The 18343-nt window shown below is 39.9% G+C and overlaps 1 protein-coding gene across 6 annotated transcripts in view; it reads right to left on the bottom strand.

Moving 5' to 3' along the window:
* The window catches only part of si:ch211-269e2.1 (cohesin subunit SA-2), a 48493-nt gene that overhangs the window by 1661 nt on the left and 28489 nt on the right, over positions 1–18343 (bottom strand). For all 6 annotated transcript variants that reach the window (XM_029703626.1, XM_029703631.1, XM_029703629.1 and 3 more), the window contains 14 exons: positions 11403–11495; positions 10912–10998; positions 10126–10326; positions 9914–9990; positions 9710–9797; positions 9458–9538; positions 9239–9331; positions 8050–8224; positions 6545–6684; positions 5126–5227; positions 3011–3165; positions 2662–2790; positions 528–739; positions 234–312 (listed from right to left, as the gene is read on the bottom strand). In XM_029703626.1, coding sequence (XP_029559486.1) covers positions 234–312; positions 528–739; positions 2662–2790; positions 3011–3165; positions 5126–5227; positions 6545–6684; positions 8050–8224; positions 9239–9331; positions 9458–9538; positions 9710–9797; positions 9914–9990; positions 10126–10326; positions 10912–10998; positions 11403–11495 — 1712 coding nt within the window. The remainder of the gene's footprint in view (positions 1–233; positions 313–527; positions 740–2661; positions 2791–3010; positions 3166–5125; positions 5228–6544; positions 6685–8049; positions 8225–9238; positions 9332–9457; positions 9539–9709; positions 9798–9913; positions 9991–10125; positions 10327–10911; positions 10999–11402; positions 11496–18343) is intronic.

Raw genomic sequence — 18343 nt, 5'->3', positions numbered from 1 at the left:
GTGAGCCCTGCTTGAATATTTAATTATTTTTTTTACATTTTATGCATCCCTTCTTGGGGAAGCAATCACTGATCTGTGCGTGATTGAATGAGTGAAGGCAGTGTTTCCATCAAGGTAAAACAGAAAGAAATAAGTATTTGAAAGGAGTAAAAACTTGGCCAGAGTTGGGATCGGTTCCATCTCCAATCCACTTAATTCAGGGTTAGGGTTGGGATAAGTGTTAGGGTTTCTACCTTGTACTGCTGCTGGCCTTATGGGGCCTCCTTACTTTGGTCTCAGTAGAGGTAAGAGCAGACGGGGACCTCATGTCTCCTATCAAAGACAATATACATTTCTCTATCAGTCTGCTCAATCGAATATGTTCTGTGTGCATAACGATCTTGCCGGCCTTTTATGGCACTCTGAAAACTCAATATGCAAGAATAAATCCTATACAAAGCAATACAAAGTGCAATTACTCATGGAAGTCATGTCATGGTGGGCATCATGATCAGAAGGTCCCTGTCGGATGATGTCAAAGTACCTACCATCAGCAGTAGGGCTGTGTCTGACAGAGGGAGAGCGTGAGCGATTGGCTAGAGACGGTTGCTTTAGCGTATCAGAGCTGATGAAGGACACAGCATCTTCCCCCTCAGCCCCAGTAGCCAATAAGGAGGCTCGGTAGTAGATGAGTGGCAGCCAACACTCCTCTCTGTTACTGATGGTCTGTTCACTTACGTACCTCTGTAGGTAGGTGTAACTGGAGGGAGAGAGGGACAGGTTTAAGCTAGTCCACTGACACACAAACAGTCTTTTAAAGGTCCAATGCAGCCATTTTTATCTCAATAGTTACCAAAAATTATTTTATATTAAGTACCTTACTGTGATTGTTTTGAATTAATATGGTCAAAAAGAAACACACAGCTTCTTAGCAAAGAGCAATTTCTCAAGCAGAACTTGAGCGAGGACTGTCTGGGAGTGGTCTGAGTGGGGAGGGGAAAACTGAAAACTAGCTGTTATTGGCAGAGCGGTTTGGAACTCTTTCATATTGGTCTATTAACTGCCTGAAATGTCAGCCTATTTTGGTGGGATGGAGTTTTGGACTGCCTGGTGATATCACCAGATCTAAAAAGGCATTATTTTGAGTTTCACAGTATTATCCCAACCTCCATGTGGAAATATATACAGTACTAGTCAGAACTTTGGACACCTGCTCATTCAAGGGTTTTTCTTTATTTGTACTATTTTCTACATTGTAGAATAATATTAGAAATCAAAACTATGAAATAACACATATGGAATCATGTAACCAAAAAAAACAGTAATCAAAATATATTTTAGATTCTTCAAAGTAGCCACCATTTGCCTATGACAGTTTTGCACACTTTGCATTCTCTCAACCAGCTTCATGAGAAATGCTTCTCCAACGGTCTTGAAGGAGTTCCCACATATGCTGAGCACTTGTTGGCTGCTTTTCCTTCACTCTGCAGTCCAACTCATCCCAAACCATCTCAATTGGCTTGAGGTCGGGTGATTGTGGAGGCCAATGTCATCTGATGCAGCAATCCATCACTCTCCTTCTTGGTCAAATAGCCCTTACACAGCATGGAGGTGTGTTTTAGGTCATTGGTCCTGTTGAAAAACAAATGATAGTCCCACTAAGTGCAAACCAGATGGGATGGCTTATAGCTGCAGAATGCCGTGTTAGCCATGCTGGTTAAGTGTGCCTTAAATTCTAAAATAAATCACCATCACACCACCTCCATGCTTCACGGTGGGTACCACACATACGGAGATCTGTTCACCTACTCTGCATCCAAAAATGTTGACACAGACAGATTTCCACCCGTCTAATGTCCATTGCTCGTGTTTCTTGACCAAAGCAAGTCTTCTTATTGGTGTCCTTTAACAGTGGTTTACTTTGTTGCAATTCAACCATAAACCTGATTCACGCAGTCTCCACTGAACAGTTGATGTTGAGATGTGCCTGTTACTTGAACACTATGAGGCATTTATTTGAGCTGCAATTTCTGAGGTTGGTAACTCCAATGAACTTATCCTCTGCAGCAGAGGTAACTCTGGGTCTTCCTTTCCTGTGGCGTTCCTCATGAGAACCAGTTTCATCATAGCGCATGGTTTTTTGCGACTGCACTTGAAGAAACTTTTCAAAGTTCTTGACATTTTCCAGATTGACTGACCTTCATGTCTTGAAATAAGGGTGGACTGTTGTTTCTTTTTGCTTATTTGAGCAGTTCTTGCCATCTTCTGTATACCACCCCTACCCTGTCACAACACAACTGATTGGCTCAAACACATTAAGAAATTCCACAAATTAACTTAAGGCACACCTGTCAATTGAAATGCATTCCAGGTAACTACCTCATGAAGGTTGAGAGAATGCCAAAAGTGTACAAAGCTGTCATCAAGGCAAGGGTGGCTACTTTGAAGAATCTCAAATATTTTGATTTGTTTAACACTTTTGGTTACCTCATAATTCCATGTGTTATTTCATAGTTTTTATGTCTTTACTAGTAATCTACAATGTAGAAAATGGTGAAAATATAGAAAAACCCTGGAATGAGTAGGTGTGTCAACTTTTGACTGGTACTGTATAAAATCACTTTTTGACTGCACTTGGCCTTTAAGCATGTTATACATATACAGAGAAGAGAACACACTTACACAATCTTTTTGTCTGGTCTGAGGAGTTTGCTGGAGAACTCACTGAGGATGGTGAGGTAGGAGAGGTACGGAGGAGAGGGCTTCTCTGCTCTCTGGACAAACCCCTGAAAAACAAACTCTATACCGTCCCTTCACACACACACACAGAGAGAGGAAAAGTGAATGAATGACATGAGTGCATTGAGCGTAGGAAATGTGCTAACAATTGTATTATTAGTCTAATTATTATGAGTATTATTTTAAACAAATGCTCATAGTACTGGTGTGGTGAAATGAGGCCTCGGAAACCACGATGAAAAACGTTAAGGGGACGTGAGTGTGCATGGTTATGAGGGTAGTGTTTACCTACCTATGGATCAGAGCGAGGGACTCTCTGGACTTTGTCTGGTCCCAGCCGAAGGTGAGAGAGAAGCGTCTGGCCAGCTCCTTGATGCTGCTGAATGTTTGGACACCTGAGCTACAGGTGACTCCACTGTCCTGCTCCTGCTTCAGACGCAGGAACAACTGAGGAAAAAGTGAGAGACGTCACTGATCAACTTGGTCACAGTTTTGTTCAATTCATGTCAGCTGAATCTAACTCTAAAGTGTACTTTACTCAATTTAGTTCAGTTCAGATAAGCTCAGTTAAATCAAATCCAACTAAAATCTGATCAGCTCAATTCAATCAAACTCAGTTCTCTCCCTCATTTAGACCTGAATGATATTTGCCATCCATTAGCCAGCCAACTAAAGGACATCTCATACCCATATACTGCAGAGCTGAGTGAAGCATCCCCTACAAGCCACTCCTCCCTCCTCTGTGGGATCTGCCATTAGGCCTTACCCAGGCCTTTACGATTAGTCTGTATTGGGTTCATTTAAAAACTTTACCATGGGAAGAATACATTTTATGGATAATAAAAAATATAAATGTGAATATCTAAAACCTGGAGGCCTGGATAGTGCCAAAATGTCACACATTTCCCAACTTTAATTATTTCTCAATTCTTTTGGATACAGATTTAAAATGCATGTAAAATATCCTTCTCCCAATGGATTTCATTTGAGGAAGATGCAAAAAATCTATTCTAACGTTTCTGGATTACAAGCAAATTATGATAAGTGTACTATATTACGTATTGAATCACAAAAAAATACAACTTTTACATTACTGTATAGTTTACCAATCAAATGGTCTGATGGTGAAGTGGACATACTCAAAAGTACGCAAAAGACAGAAATTACCAAACTACAATACATTTTAATAAAAAGTTAGCAAAAATAAATAATCCCTTGCTACCAGGGAAAGGAAAATATCACCCTGGTTAACTCTTTAGTTATATCCCAGTTGACCTCTTTGCTTATTTGTACAAAAAAAATTACATTTTATTTGGAACGGTAAGCCAGACAACATTAAACGAGCCTATTTATATAATGAATGTGAATTCAGACGGCAGAAATGATTAAATAAATGATTAAATATTAAAGCATTAGACCTCTCACTAAAGGCTTCAGTCATACAAAAGATATAGTCCGGAAATTACGGTATAAGGCGCAACTTTCTTCCCACGCTTTGAACCTCGCGGCTTAAACAATGACGCGGCTAATATATGGATTTTTCCAGCTTTAAATTTTTTTTGAAAGGAGATGACTTCAGTGGTTTCAGTGCACAGGAGGAGGAAGATAGTGACCAATGACTTTCTTGGTAGGCTACTGTTTACTGCAAATTTTTTATTTTTTGTTACAAGCCGTGTTTCGTTAAAGCCTGTGTAAAGTTCATTTGTTTCAATGTACCGGTAGGCACCTGTGGCTTATAGACATATGCAGCTTATTTATGTTTTTAAATTCAGTGGGTGTGGCTTATATTCAGGTGCGCTCAATAGTCCGGAAATTACGGTACTTAAATCCAAACTGGTTCTCTGGCAGATTAGTAAGAATGGCTGACCTAATGTTCACGAATGGTCTTTTCCCCTTTCTTCAGATTACACTCTCTCACTTTCGGTTATTTGAAAATGTAAAAAATAGCTATTTATAAAACAAGCCATAGAAAGTTGGTTGCAATTTCAGTTTAATCCACCAGAAAAGACAGAAAAATAACATATGGTTGAACTCATATTTTATCAATTAGCATATATTTTTGGAAGAAAAAAAAAGGTGGTATAATCTTTGTAAATGATAAATAGGACTGGTGGAGGGTGGCTACTTTTAAGAATCTCAAATATAAAGCTTTTGATTTGTTTAACACTTTTTTTGGTTACTACATTATTCCATATGTGTTATTTCATAGTTTTGATATCATCACTATTATTCTACAATGTAGAAAATGTGTGTCCAAACTTTTGACTGGTACTGTATGTATGTATAAAAATTTTTTTGGGGGGGGGGGGGGGTTGTTGGAATGCGCCATGGAGGGTAAAGGGAAGGGTGAAACATGACGTAAAAAAAAACGAGGTGAAGGGGTAGAGGGAGGACAACCCTGGCCAACCTGTTGCAGACAGAGCACCAACGTGCGAGCACTCTCTATCTTATCCATCTGCCGCGTTCTGCTCAGAGTCTCCTTAATGATGTCACCAAAGTTGTTATAATACTGCAGAGAGAGAGAGAGAGAGAGAGAAAGTAAGTATCAGTGGTGAGAGTCATATCGGAGCCTTTCATGTGGCGTCTGGCCTCTGCCCCCTCGCCCCCATCATTATTTTTGAATGACTACCTCATCTCTGTACCCCACACATACAATTATCTGTAACGTCCCTCAATTTCAAACACAGATTCAACCACAAAGACCAGGGAGGTTTTCAAAGGGCACCTATTGGTTGATGAGTAAAAACCAAAAAAACTGAATACAATCAGCAATGTTCTACCTTGACATTTTGTCCTACCCAAGTAGAAAACATAGTGTCTTCAGAAAGTATTGCCCCTTGACTTTTTCCACATTTAGAATTTCTGAATTTAAAATTGATTCAATTGAGATTTGTCACTGGTCTACACACAATACCCCATTATGTCAAAGTGGAATCATGTTTTATTTTTAGAAATTAATTAAATAATGAAATGTCTCGAGTCAATAAGTATTCAACCCCTTTATTATGTCAAGCCTAAATAAGTTCAGGAGGAAAAACGTGCTTAACAAGTCACATAATAAAGTGCATGGACTCACGCTGTGTGCAATAATAGTGTTTAACATGATTTTTGAATGACTACCTCATCTCTCTACCCCACACATACAATTATCTGTAAGGTCCCTCAATTTCAAACTAAGATTCAGCCACAAAGACCAAGGAGGTTTTCAAATGCCTTGCAAAGGGCACCTATTGGTAGATGAGTAAAAAAACAAAAAAAAAACAGAATATCCCTTTGAGCAATCAATACACCCAGCCACCTTTCAACAGTGCAATAACCTAAAGCACAAGGCTAAATCTACACAGGAGTTGATTACTAAGAAGAGTGATTGTTTCTGAGTCACTTAAATCTGCTTGAAAATCTATGGTAAGACTTAAACTATTGTCTAGCAATGATCAACAACCAATTTGCCAGAGCTTTAAGAATTGGGAAAATGATGGGGAAATATTGTATAACCCAGGTGTACAAAGCTCACAGCTGTAATCACTGCCACAGGCGATTTTAACATGTTGACTCGGGTGTGAATACTTATGTAAATTAGCCATTTCAGTATTTAATTTTCAATACTACATTTGCAAAAATGTCTAAACATTTTCTACTTCATCATTATGGGGTATTGTGTGTAGATGGCTGAGAAAAAAAATATGATATTTAATCCATTTTGAATTCAGGTTGTAACAACAATGTGGAATAAGTCAAGGGATCTGAATACTTTCTGAATACACAGTATATTTCCCTTGAAATATGTATATTGTATGCAGAAATGACTTTGTGATAGTAGCGTTACCTTCATGTAATACTTGAAGAGATCAGCAGCCATGCTCATCTCCAGCACCCCGTGTACTATGAGTTTACAGTAGCCTGCCAATAAGCTCCTACGTCTGTGGAGCTCCTCCAACCTCCCCTCACCAGACTCCACATCACTACCTGAGAGAGAGAGATGCAGAATGAGTAAGGGGAAGAGGGGGAGAAAAGGATGAACAAGAGGAAAAGCAAAAAAGAGAGAAAAGAAAGAAAGGGGGGGAATGAGAGACAGATGAGGGAAAGAGTGGTTTAGTTAGTTTCAGGACAATGGGTTTAACAGGTGGAAATAAGTGACAACATGCAACTATAGTTATGACACCATGTGGGTTCAATCTTTCACAGAGCCAATAAAACACTCTCAGAGGTGAACCAAAGTTAATGCTATTTTCTCACGGAAAAACATTGCCCTTATTTCATAACTTAATGCCTTTGCCCCGAGACTGATCTCCAATCCACCACCTAATAGAAAACAGTGTCTATACTATAATGGCCACGAAGTAAATCAAATAACACAATAGATCTTTATTACATGTTCCAAACCAATAGTCCCATATTGCATTTGTTTGAACATATGAGAAATTCCTTCCTGTGCGCTTATTGACTTATCTGGACTATCCGTGTGAGGACGCAATATGTTTCACATGAGAAAAACTGTCGTCAAGTACCATTGATTATGAATGCCTCCTCTTGATCATCAATACTCAACACACAGTAAATGGCCCACACAAAATAAATTCTCGGAGAATAAAGCAGTGCATGTAGTTTCTATCGATCCAGTTTCCTTTTTGTTTAAATATAGCCATTTTTTTAATAGTAACTTTTCCCACTGTGGAATCTGTAAAAATATATCCAAACGCCATACAAAGCATCCATAGACACGTCACCTAACAAATACTTATGATCTCTTGGACTAATGACACACTGTATAATGAGTCTGTGTAGCACTGGGTGTGTATTACTGGCTTTCCTACGGGATTTGAAGTCAGGTTTTAGAAGTAGAATATGAAGTGATTTATAGCCCAGGAGCACCTCTGTGTAGATCCATTATCTTACAACTGTGGCTGTGAATTTAATCTCTGAATGTATTATCATGATTAACTTGTAACAGAAACAGGGAGTGAACTGTAAACCTGTGACATACTGTACATCTGTACCATCCTACAGTCTGACAAAGAAAAACAGTGCCATCTGCTGGAGAAAGGTACAAGTGTGTAAGACACAGGACGAAACAAAGAGACAGAGGTGCCATTTTCTCTAGCCTCATCTAGTCTACGGATATCATTTATCATCATCACTGCACTCTACCGACTTAATACATTCCTGAAAACTTTGGACAAACTCCTATTGATTTTTCAAGTTTGGGGACCTGGGGGCGAAGGGGTGAGCAAGTCAGGTAGAGGTATGGTAAGAGGGGGATGCATTTAGCTCGCTCTCCCTCTCTAATAGAGTATCTACAGTAATCAGAAGTAGAGTTGTCAATGGTCTCACCCCTGCTGTGGCTGTCGTACTCTGCTCCAGTGAAGACGTGCTCCAGAATGAAGGCGAGCAGCGCCCTCTGAAGTTTCGGGTCGGGAGTGTAGAGCAGGGGGCCGTAAGACGAGGGATCCCACACTTGCAACTGGTAGTTGTGGGCCGTCAGGACATCACACAGAGACAGGAATGCCTGGGGTGGGTGAGAAAGTGGGGAAGGGATGGAGAAAAATAATAAAAAAGAGAGAGACCATCAGAAAGACAGGAGCAAGACAACATATTAGTTAGTTTCACAGTAAAGAGACAAGTAGCCAACATTCAGAGAACTAAATATATATTTGAACTGACTTGTGGCACGGTTGTCAGAACTGTTTCTGCTTTAGCAGTTGTCATGATGAATGCTAGCTCACGCTAGTTGTACCCTTCATAAAGAGAGCAGATTAACCACCCAGTGTCAGTGAGGTTATCATACACAGAGATACTGTAGATAGGAAGGCCTGAGCGGTTGAGGACACAACCAATCACATGACCAGTGATGTAGAATCAATGGTATGTCCAATGGTGTAAGCAGCACAATGTCACACATGCTGGAGCCACCGAAAGGCAGAAACAACAGAGGAAATAATCATATAAATAATGTTTGTTCTTTAAAGGGGTAATAAAGCACATTTTGACTATAGTTCATTTTTACTCATGGGAAGCGATTGCTGATAGTTTATTAGTTTCACTAATTATCAGAATGAGGTATGGGGGTGGCGTTGTAACAAAATCACTAAGATGTAAACGATAACAGAGTCACTAGGACAACAAAGTTCACTAGTCAATACAGTACGGGTCCATTTAGACAAAATGTATTTTATTTATATAACTAGGCAAGTCAGTTAAGAACAAATTCTTATTTTCAATGACGGCCTAGGAACTGCCTTGTTCAAGGGCAGAACGACAGATTTGTACCATGTCAGCTCGGGGATTTGAACTTGCAACCTTTCGGTTACTAGTCCAAACGCTCTAACCACTAGGCTACGCTGCCGCCCCCCAAAAATAACATGGAGGCTAGCAGTCCTGTGTTAAGACCCCTTTCATTGAGCCTGCATTCTGTGCCAGACGGACAGGATTTACACTCTTGGGACTATTCCATTGAATCCAATGCACCAGTGCAGCTAAAGTATTTAAAGGTTCAGACTAATAGTGCTGCTGTGTGTCCTACCTGCTCCTTCACACTCTGATCGTTGTGGGACAGACAACGTAGACACTTCTCACACAATGCTCTCATCTGACTCCTCTGGGCTACAGCCTTTTCCTGCACACACATACACACACACGGTCAGTCATAGCATTCAATACTTCAGTACAACCATACAGGAAACTAGCTAACTGTAAATAAAGCCGGACTAGCTAACTTTAGGAGGTAATATCAGGTGGTCACCCGTGAGGTCAGGGTTTCTCTGCTGGTGTTGAGGTTCCAGAGGACAGAGTAAGATACACACTGCAGGGCTTCCACTGTCAGCTGAGGGGAGAGAGGGAGGTCGGTCAGAGGTGGTGAGGCATGGTGTTCTCAACTAGGTCCTGATTGGTCTTTTATACTTCAACTGTACTGTAAATGTCAAAAGTTTTTGTGATGTTCCATATATGAAGAGCTCAGGGGTTAGTAGGATGTGACTGGTGTGATGTTATCTACCTGTGTAGGTAATCCACCATGAATGATCTCCACTGAGAGAAGAGGAAAGACCTGCTCATACAGTCCCCAACGAGACAGGTCCTGGGCACTACAAGAAAGCAGAGCAGGTGACACACACACACACACACGAACGCAGCCATGATCACCTGCGTGCATAAACAGGCACAAACGCACACACACAAACAAACACACACATTATCTTACTTGTGGAAAGCAGTGAGTTTCTTCAGTGTAGATAGAATCTCTCCTGTCTTTTCCTCATCAGCAGTGAAGTTGCCATTCTGAGAAGAAAGAGAGAGATGGGAGTGGAACATGGCAACAGATACATAACTCAATCGCCACTCTGTATTAAAGAAACTGCCTAAAGAAACTACAGATTTTTATGTATGTGTTACACATGGCATCTCTGTGCCTACCTGCAGTGTGTCACCCAGCAGTGCTGCCAGTCTGTCTGCCCAGCATTGGACCACTGCGTCTCTGACAGGTCGTGCCAGGTGGTGCCAGGCTGATTCCTCTCCACACAGGCTGAGGTATGAGCGAGCAGCCGCCTCCAGCACCGCAGGGTCAGTGTGGAGCTCCAAAACAGCTTCCATCTCAGCCAGCAGGCCCGACAATGCCTGGAAGGAAGGGGGACGGAGAAATATTCTTTAAAACAGGGTTGTTCTGACATTTTGTTTAATTTTGGGTGTATATGTAAAACAACAGACGCATTGGTGATCTCAAACAAATGGTTGGGTCAATAGACCTTCATGGAGGTTTAACTTTAACCCCTGATCAAGGTCTATGGACTAAATATGTTTTGGACCATTGAAAATACTGTGAATCATACAAGAATGCTGGAGATCTTTTCCTTCTCAAATCTGATTTAATAGTCTCACCAGCAGAAGGTGCTAAGAGCAGTCTGCAAACATCAGGATTGCTGAGAAGTACATAGCTCACATGTCCCGTACACTAATACAATAATAAATTATTACTAGTCTTGTTGTCATGTATTTCTCACTTATTCATCTCTATGGTATTTGTTTAACATTTTCTTGTTAGTCATTTAGCAAACACTTTTACAATAAGTGCATTCAACTAAAGTAGGTAAGACGATCACATATCACAATCACTGGAATTTTGCATTTGTTGACAATTCAACTTTTACAAGAACAATGTAAAAGTGCTAGCTGGCTATAAAGCACATTTTCAAGTAAGCTGACCTGTGGGAATTCTGCATTAGGTGAGTCTGGGTGTAAATACTGAGGTATCTTCAAAAGAGATGCCACAGTTTCTGGGCTTCCTGAATACTAGGAATATAATGATCACAATCATCATTATCATATCACAATTATCACAATCATCATCATCATTGTTTTGATTAGTCTGCACACCAGTTTGTTCAGTGTAGCAAAAGCCATGTGAGTTGTGAGATTGTTAGACGGAATATAACCGGTCACCTGCTGGATTGTAATGCCCTCTAGTGGCAGTAGCCTTAACAGATATTAACTAGCAGGAGGATAACAAGTGTAATATCAATACAATCATTATTGTCATTCTCTTAACCATCATCAGTAGCAGCATTATCATCGTCATCCTTTCTGTCACCACCAACCCTCCTGCACTGGTGTAATATGTTCCCATGAAAGAGTGTGTTTTACTTTGTGTGTGTGTGTGTGCGTGCGTGCATGTATATGTAAATATATGTTCTTACCTTAATCAGCAACTGTGGTAGTACCTTGAGGAAGTGTTCAGTGAGTCTGCCACAATCATCTACCTGAGACTTTTTTTCTCTGGCACTTACCACCTGTCAAAAACAGTGTTACATTTACAAGATTTGAATATATATATATATATATATATATATATTTATTAGTATTATTAACCCATCCACCACCCATACACACACACACTATTATTATTACTACTAATACTGCATACACTACCGTTCAAAAGTTTGGGGTGACTTAGAAATGTCCTTGTTTTTGAATGAAAAGCAACATTTTCGTCCATTAAAATAACAGAAAATTTATAAGAAATAAAGTGTAGACATTGTTAATGTTGTAAATAACTATTGTAGCTGGAAACGGCTGATTTTTTATGGAATATCTAAATAGGCGTACAGAGGCCCATTATCAGCAACCATCACTCCTGTGTTCCAATGGCACGTTGTGTTGGCTAATCCAAGTTTATCATTTTAAAAAGGCTAATTGATCATTAGAAAACCCTTTTGCAATTATGTTACACAGCTGAAAACTGTTGTTCTTATTAAAGAAGCAATAAAACTGGCCTGCTTTAGACGAGTTGAGTATCTGGAGCGTCAGCATTTGTGGGTTCGATTACAGGCTCAAAATGGCTAGAAACATGTCAGTCTATTCTTGTTCTGAGAAATGAAGGCTATTCCATGCAAGAAATTGAAGATCTGGTACACCGCTGTGTACTACTACCTTCACAGAACAGCGCAAACTGGCTCAGAATAGAAAGAGGAGTGGGAGGCCCGGTGCACAACTGAGCAAGAGGACAAGTACATTCGAGTGTCTAGTTTGAGAAACAGATGCCTCACAAGTCCTCAACTGGCAGCTTCATTAAATACTACCCGCAACACACCAGTCTCAACGGCAACAGTAAAGAGGCGACTCCGGGATGCTGGCCTTCTAGGCAGAGTTTCTCTGTCCAGTGTCTGTATTCTTTTTCCCATCTTAATCTTTTATTTTTATTGGCCAGTCTGCGATACGGCTTTTACTTTGCAACACGGCCTAGAAGGCCAGCTTCCCGGAGTCGCCTCTTTACTGTCGATGTTGAGACTGTTGTTTTGCAGTCCGACATACCAGTCAAAAGTTTGGACACACCTACTCATTCCAGGGTTTTTCTTTATTTTTTACATTGTAGAATAATAGTAAAGATATCAAAACTAAGAAATATCACGCATTGAATCATGTAGTAACCAAAAAAAAAAGTTAAACAAATCAAAATATATTTTATATGTGAGATTCTTCAAAGTAGCCACCCTTTTCCTTGATGACAGCTTTACACACTCTTGGCATTCTCTCAACCATGAGGTAGTCATCTGGAATGCATTTCAATTAACAGGTGTACCTTGTTAAGTTAATTTGTGGAATTTCTTTCCTTCTTCATGCATTTGAGCCAATCAGTTGTGTTGTGACAAGGTAGGGTTGGTATACAGAAGACAGCCCTATTTGGTAAAAGACCAAGTCCATATTATGGCAAGAGCAGCTCAAATAAGTAAAGAGAAATGACAGTCCATCATTACTTTAAGACATGAAGGTCAGTCAATGTGGAACATTTCAAGAACTTTGAGTTTCTTCAAGTGCAGTCGCAAAAACCATCAAGCGCTATGAAGAAACTGGCTCTTATGAGGACCGCCACAGGAAAGGAAGACCCAGAGTTACCTCTGCTGGAGAGGATAAGTTCATTAGAGTTACCAGCCTCAGAAATCGGCAAATAACTGCACCTCAGATTGCAACCCAAATAAATGCTTCACAGAGTTCAAGTAACAGACACATCTCAACAGCAACTGTTCAGAAGAGACGGTGTGAATCAGGCCTTCATGGTCAAATTGCTGCAAAGAAACCACTACTAAAGGACACCAATAAGTAGAAGAGACTTGCTTGGGCCAAGAAACTCGAGGAATGGACATTAGACCAGTGGAAATCTGTCCTTTGGTCTGATGAGTCCAAATTTGAGATTTTTGGTTCCAACCACTATGTCTTCCCTGTGGCTCAGTTGGTAGAGCATGGTGTTTGCAACGCCAGCATGGTGTGTGCAACGCTAGGGTTGTGGGTTCGATTCCCACGGGGGGCAGTACAAAAAAAATGCATGAAATGTATGCATTCACTACTGTAAGTCGCTCTGGATAAGAGCACCTGCTAAATGACTAAAATGTAAAAAATGTCTTTGTGAGACGCAGAGTAGGTGAACGGATGATCTCTGCATCTGTGGTTCTCACCATGTTGTGGGGGTGCTGTGCTGGTGACACCGTTAGTGATTTATTTAGGATTCAAGGCGCACTTAACCAGCATAGATCATTCTGCAACGATACGCCATCTCATCTGATTTGCGCTTGGTGGGACTATCATTTGTTTTTCAATAGGACAATGACCCAAAACACACCTCAAGGCACAATTGCTATTATTTGACCAAGAAGGAGAGTGATGGAGTGCTGCATCAGATGACCTGGCCTCCACAATCACCAACCTCAACTGAAAGGAGTTGGTTTGGGGTGAGTTGCGCCGCAGAGTGTAGAAACAGCAGCCAACAAGTGCTCAGCATATGTGGGAACTCCTTCGAGACTGTTGGAAAAGCATTCCAGGTGACTACCTCATTAAGCTTTTTCAGAGAATGCCAAGAGTGTACAAAGCTGTCAAAGGCAAAGGGTGGCTACTTTGAAGAATAAAAAATAAAAAAATATATTTGATGTGTTTAACACTTTTTTGGTTACTACAGTGGGGGAAAAAAGTATTTGATCCCCTACTGATTTTGTACGTTTGTCCACTTACAAAGAAATGATCAGTCTATAATTTTAATGGTAGGTTTATTTGAACAGTGAGAGACAGAATAACAACAAAAAAATCCAGAAAAACGCATGTCAAAAATGTTATAAAATGATTTGCATTTTATTGAGGGAAATAAGTATTTGACCCCTCTGCAAAACATGACTTAGTACTTGGTGGCAAAACCCTTGTTGGCAATCACAGAGGTCAGACGTTTCTTGTAGTTGGCCACCAGGTTTGCACACATCTCAGGAGGGATTTTGTCCCACTCCTCTTTGCAGATCTTCTCCAAGTCATTAAGGTTTCGAGGCTGACGTTTGTCAACTCGAACCTTCAGCTCCCTCCACAGATTTTCTATGGGATTAAGGTCTGGAGACTGGCTAGTCCACTCCAGGACCTTAATGTGCTTCTTCTTGAGCCACTCCTTTGTTGCCTTGGCCGTGTGTTTTGGGTCATTGTCATGCTGGAATACCCATCCACGACCCATTTTCAATGCCCTGGCTGAGGGAAGGAGGTTCTCACCAAAGATTTGACAGTACATGACCCCGTCAAATGATGCAGTGAAGTTGTCCTGTCCCCTTAGCAGAAAAACACCCCCAAAGCATAATGTTTCCACCTCCATGTTTGACGGTGGAGATGGTGTTCTTGGGGTCATAGGCAGCATTCCTCCTCCTCCAAACACAGCGAGTTGAGTTGATGCCAAAGAGCTCCATTTTGGTCTCATCTGACCACAACACTTTCACCAGTTGTCCTATGAATCATTCAGATGTTCATTGGCAAACTTTAGATGGGCATGTATATGTATTCTTGAGCAGGGGGACCTTGCGGGCGCTGCAGGATTTCAGTCCTTCACAGCGTAGTGTGTTACCAATTGTTTTCTTGGTGACTATGGTCCCAGCTGCCTTGAGATCATTGACAAGATCCTCCCGTGTAGTTCTTTTGTGTTTCTTCCATTTGCGAATAATCGCACCAACTGTTGTCACCTTCTCACCAAGCTGCTTGGCGATGGTCTTGTAGCCCATTCCAGCCTTGTGTAGGTCTACAATCTTGTCCTTGACATCCTTGGAGAGCTCTTTGGTCTTGACCATGGTGGAGAGTTTGGAATCTGATTGATTGCTCTTGTGGACAGGTGTCTTTTATACAGGTATTGTTATACAGGTAACAAACTGAGATTAGGAGCACTCCCTTTAAGAGTGTGCTCCTAATTTCAGCTCGTTACCTGTTTAAAAGATACCTGGGAGCCAGAAATCTTTCTGATTGAGAGGGGGTCAAATACTTATTTCCCTCATTAAAATGCAAATTAATTTATAACATTTTTGACATGCGTTTTTCTGGATTATTTTGTTGTTATTCTGTCTCTCACTGTTCAAATAAACCTACCATTAAAATTATAGATCATTATTATCATTTATTATTATTATAATTTCTTTGTCAGTGGGCAAACGTACAAAATCAACAGGGGATCAAATACTTTTTTCCCCTCACTGTACGATTTAAGAAACAAGTCATCTGGAGTAGGCAGTGCCATAAGTAAGTAAGTAAACTGTGATTGGACCAAAGAGTTAATCAATCAGATTTTTCCATAAATAGACAAGTATTTACCTCTCTATGGTTGCCCAATCGTATCTATTTTTGCAAACTTTCTATTGAAATTGATTGTGGTAAGTTAATTTATATTTTTTGAGATGTGAATACCAAGTATGTCTACTTCACCAGCCACCAATTTTATTGGTAAACTACAAGATAGTGTTTACACTGTCTTTTAACGATCCAATATGTAATCTGGTGCACTTGTCATAATTAGGTTTTAGTCTAGAGAGGCTAGAAAAGTGATCAATATCTTCAATGAGACTGCGCAAGGATACAAATTCCAGACACAAGAAAAAAAACTTGTCAGTCATCGGCATACATTGACACTTGTTTTTATCCCCTGGATTTATAACACCTTGATGTTCTTGTTGGATCTAATTTTAATAGCTAGCATTTCAATGGCCATAATAAATAGATATGGAGACAATGGACAGCCTTGTTTTACTCCTTTTAAAAGCTCAATACTTTGAGAAGTAACCATTAATTTAACATTTTATATCAGGGGTTGCTGTACATAACTTTAACCCATTGTATAAGAGATTCACCGAAATTAAAGTAATCCATGCATTTATATATACCGTAAATTCCGGACTATAAGCTGCAACTTTTTTCCCACGCATTGAACTTCGCGGCTTAAACAATGACGCGGCTAATATATGGATTTTTCCCGCTTTCAAATTTGTGGGTCCTGACAGCGTGGAGCATTGTCAAAAAATCCACTATCATCAACGGGTTTCGAAAGGCTGGACTGCTGCGTGTTGAAGAGGGCTCAGTGGGGATTTGCCTCCGGATGAAAGTGACGAGAGCGACAATGAAAACGATCCAATATCGGATGAAGCAATTCTGAGGCTATTCAACTCCGACACCGAAGGAGATGGTTTCAGTGCACAGAAGTAGGAAGATAGTGACCAATGACTTTCTTGGTAGGCTACTGTTTACTGCTCATTTTTTATTTTTTGTTACAAGCCGTGTTTCGTTAAAGCCTATTTATTTTTGTTACAAGCCGTGCTTCGTTAAAGCCTATTTATTTTTGTTACAAGCCGTGCTTCGTTAAAGCCTATTTATTTTTGTTACAAGCCGTGTTTTGTTAAAGCCTGTGTAAAGTTCATTTGTTTCAATGTACCGGTAGGCACCTGCGGCTTATAGACATGTGCGGCTTATTTATGTTCAAAATAATATATATATATTTTAAATTCAGTGGGTGCGGCTTATATTCAGGTGCGCTTAATAGTCCGGAAATTACGGTAAATTCTAGTCGTACTTTATCAAATGCCTTTTCAAAATCTACTAGGAAGACCAGGCCAGGTATTTTTGATGTTTCATTGTTTCAAGTAATTGTCGTATATTATCAATGTAAAAAACCTGGTCTGATCAGGATGAACAATATCTGGTAAAAAAAAAAATATTCTATGTGCTATGCAATTTGCCAAGATTTTCGCATCCCAACATTGAAGTTTAAGAGGCCTCCAGTTTTTTAAATGGACTGGATCTTTCTATTTACCAGCTGGGTCCTGTTTTAGTGGTAATGATATCAGACCTTGTTGAGTAACTGAACGTCTACCATTTGTACAAGAGTAAATAAAGCATGCTAATAATGGATCTTTGAGTACATCAAAAAAAGGTCTGATGTACCTCTACTGGTATACCGTCAAGCCCTGGTGTTTTTCCTGACTGAAAAGATTTTATTGCCTCAACAAGTTCCTCTTCTGTAATTTGGCCTTCACACAGGTCTTTCTGTAAATTTGTTAATAATAAAAAAGTATTATTAGTATTAGGAAATAAATCCTTACAGTTAACATCCTTCAGTGGAAATGGAATAAAACATTATCTTGAAATATGTTGCTTCCTCTTTCAAAATCTAATTTGGTGAATCATGGATGACTCCATAATTTAACGCGTTTCTGTAAATTTGTTTTGGTAGCATTTATATATTGAAGATTCAAGAAAAATATTTTTCCCCATTTTCCATCCAATTCACTTTATTTTTGTAATACATTACACTTGATCGTTCTTGAGTAAGTACCTCCAATTCTTTTTGTTATTCCACTAACCTATTTTGTGCCTCTATAGTACAGTTTCCATTACCATCTAACTGCACTGTTATTTCCTTTATTAGTCTAATCTCTGTTGACCTAAACTGCTTTTATTTTAATGATGAGTATTGTATTGAATGACCTCTAAAAGTACATTTAAAAGTGTCCCATACCCTTATTGTATCTGTTGTGCAGAAAAAAGGAAATTCTGAAATATTTTGTCTTAGTTAAGAACAAATTATCATCCAAAAGGCTTTGATTCAATTTCCATTATTCCAGTCCACGTGGTAATTCTGTAAGGTATATGGAGGCCAATTAGATGGTGGTCCGATCGCATTCGGTCTCCTATTAATACTTTTTTTCCCCCTTTTGATGCCAGCAAGAATGAGACCAGGAAGTAATCAAGACGGCTAAAGTCAAGCCACAACTCAGGACGCAAAGGTGCGTCATAAGACAAACCCTTGGCGGCGGCCAGAGGGAATGATGGGCAGTTCCATGATAACATAATTCAATACTGCCAC

This window comes from Salmo trutta, chromosome 20 (genome assembly GCF_901001165.1).
Source record: "Salmo trutta chromosome 20, fSalTru1.1, whole genome shotgun sequence".
Lineage (NCBI taxonomy): Eukaryota > Metazoa > Chordata > Actinopteri > Salmoniformes > Salmonidae > Salmo > Salmo trutta.
This window is presented reverse-complemented; position numbering and strand designations above follow the sequence as displayed.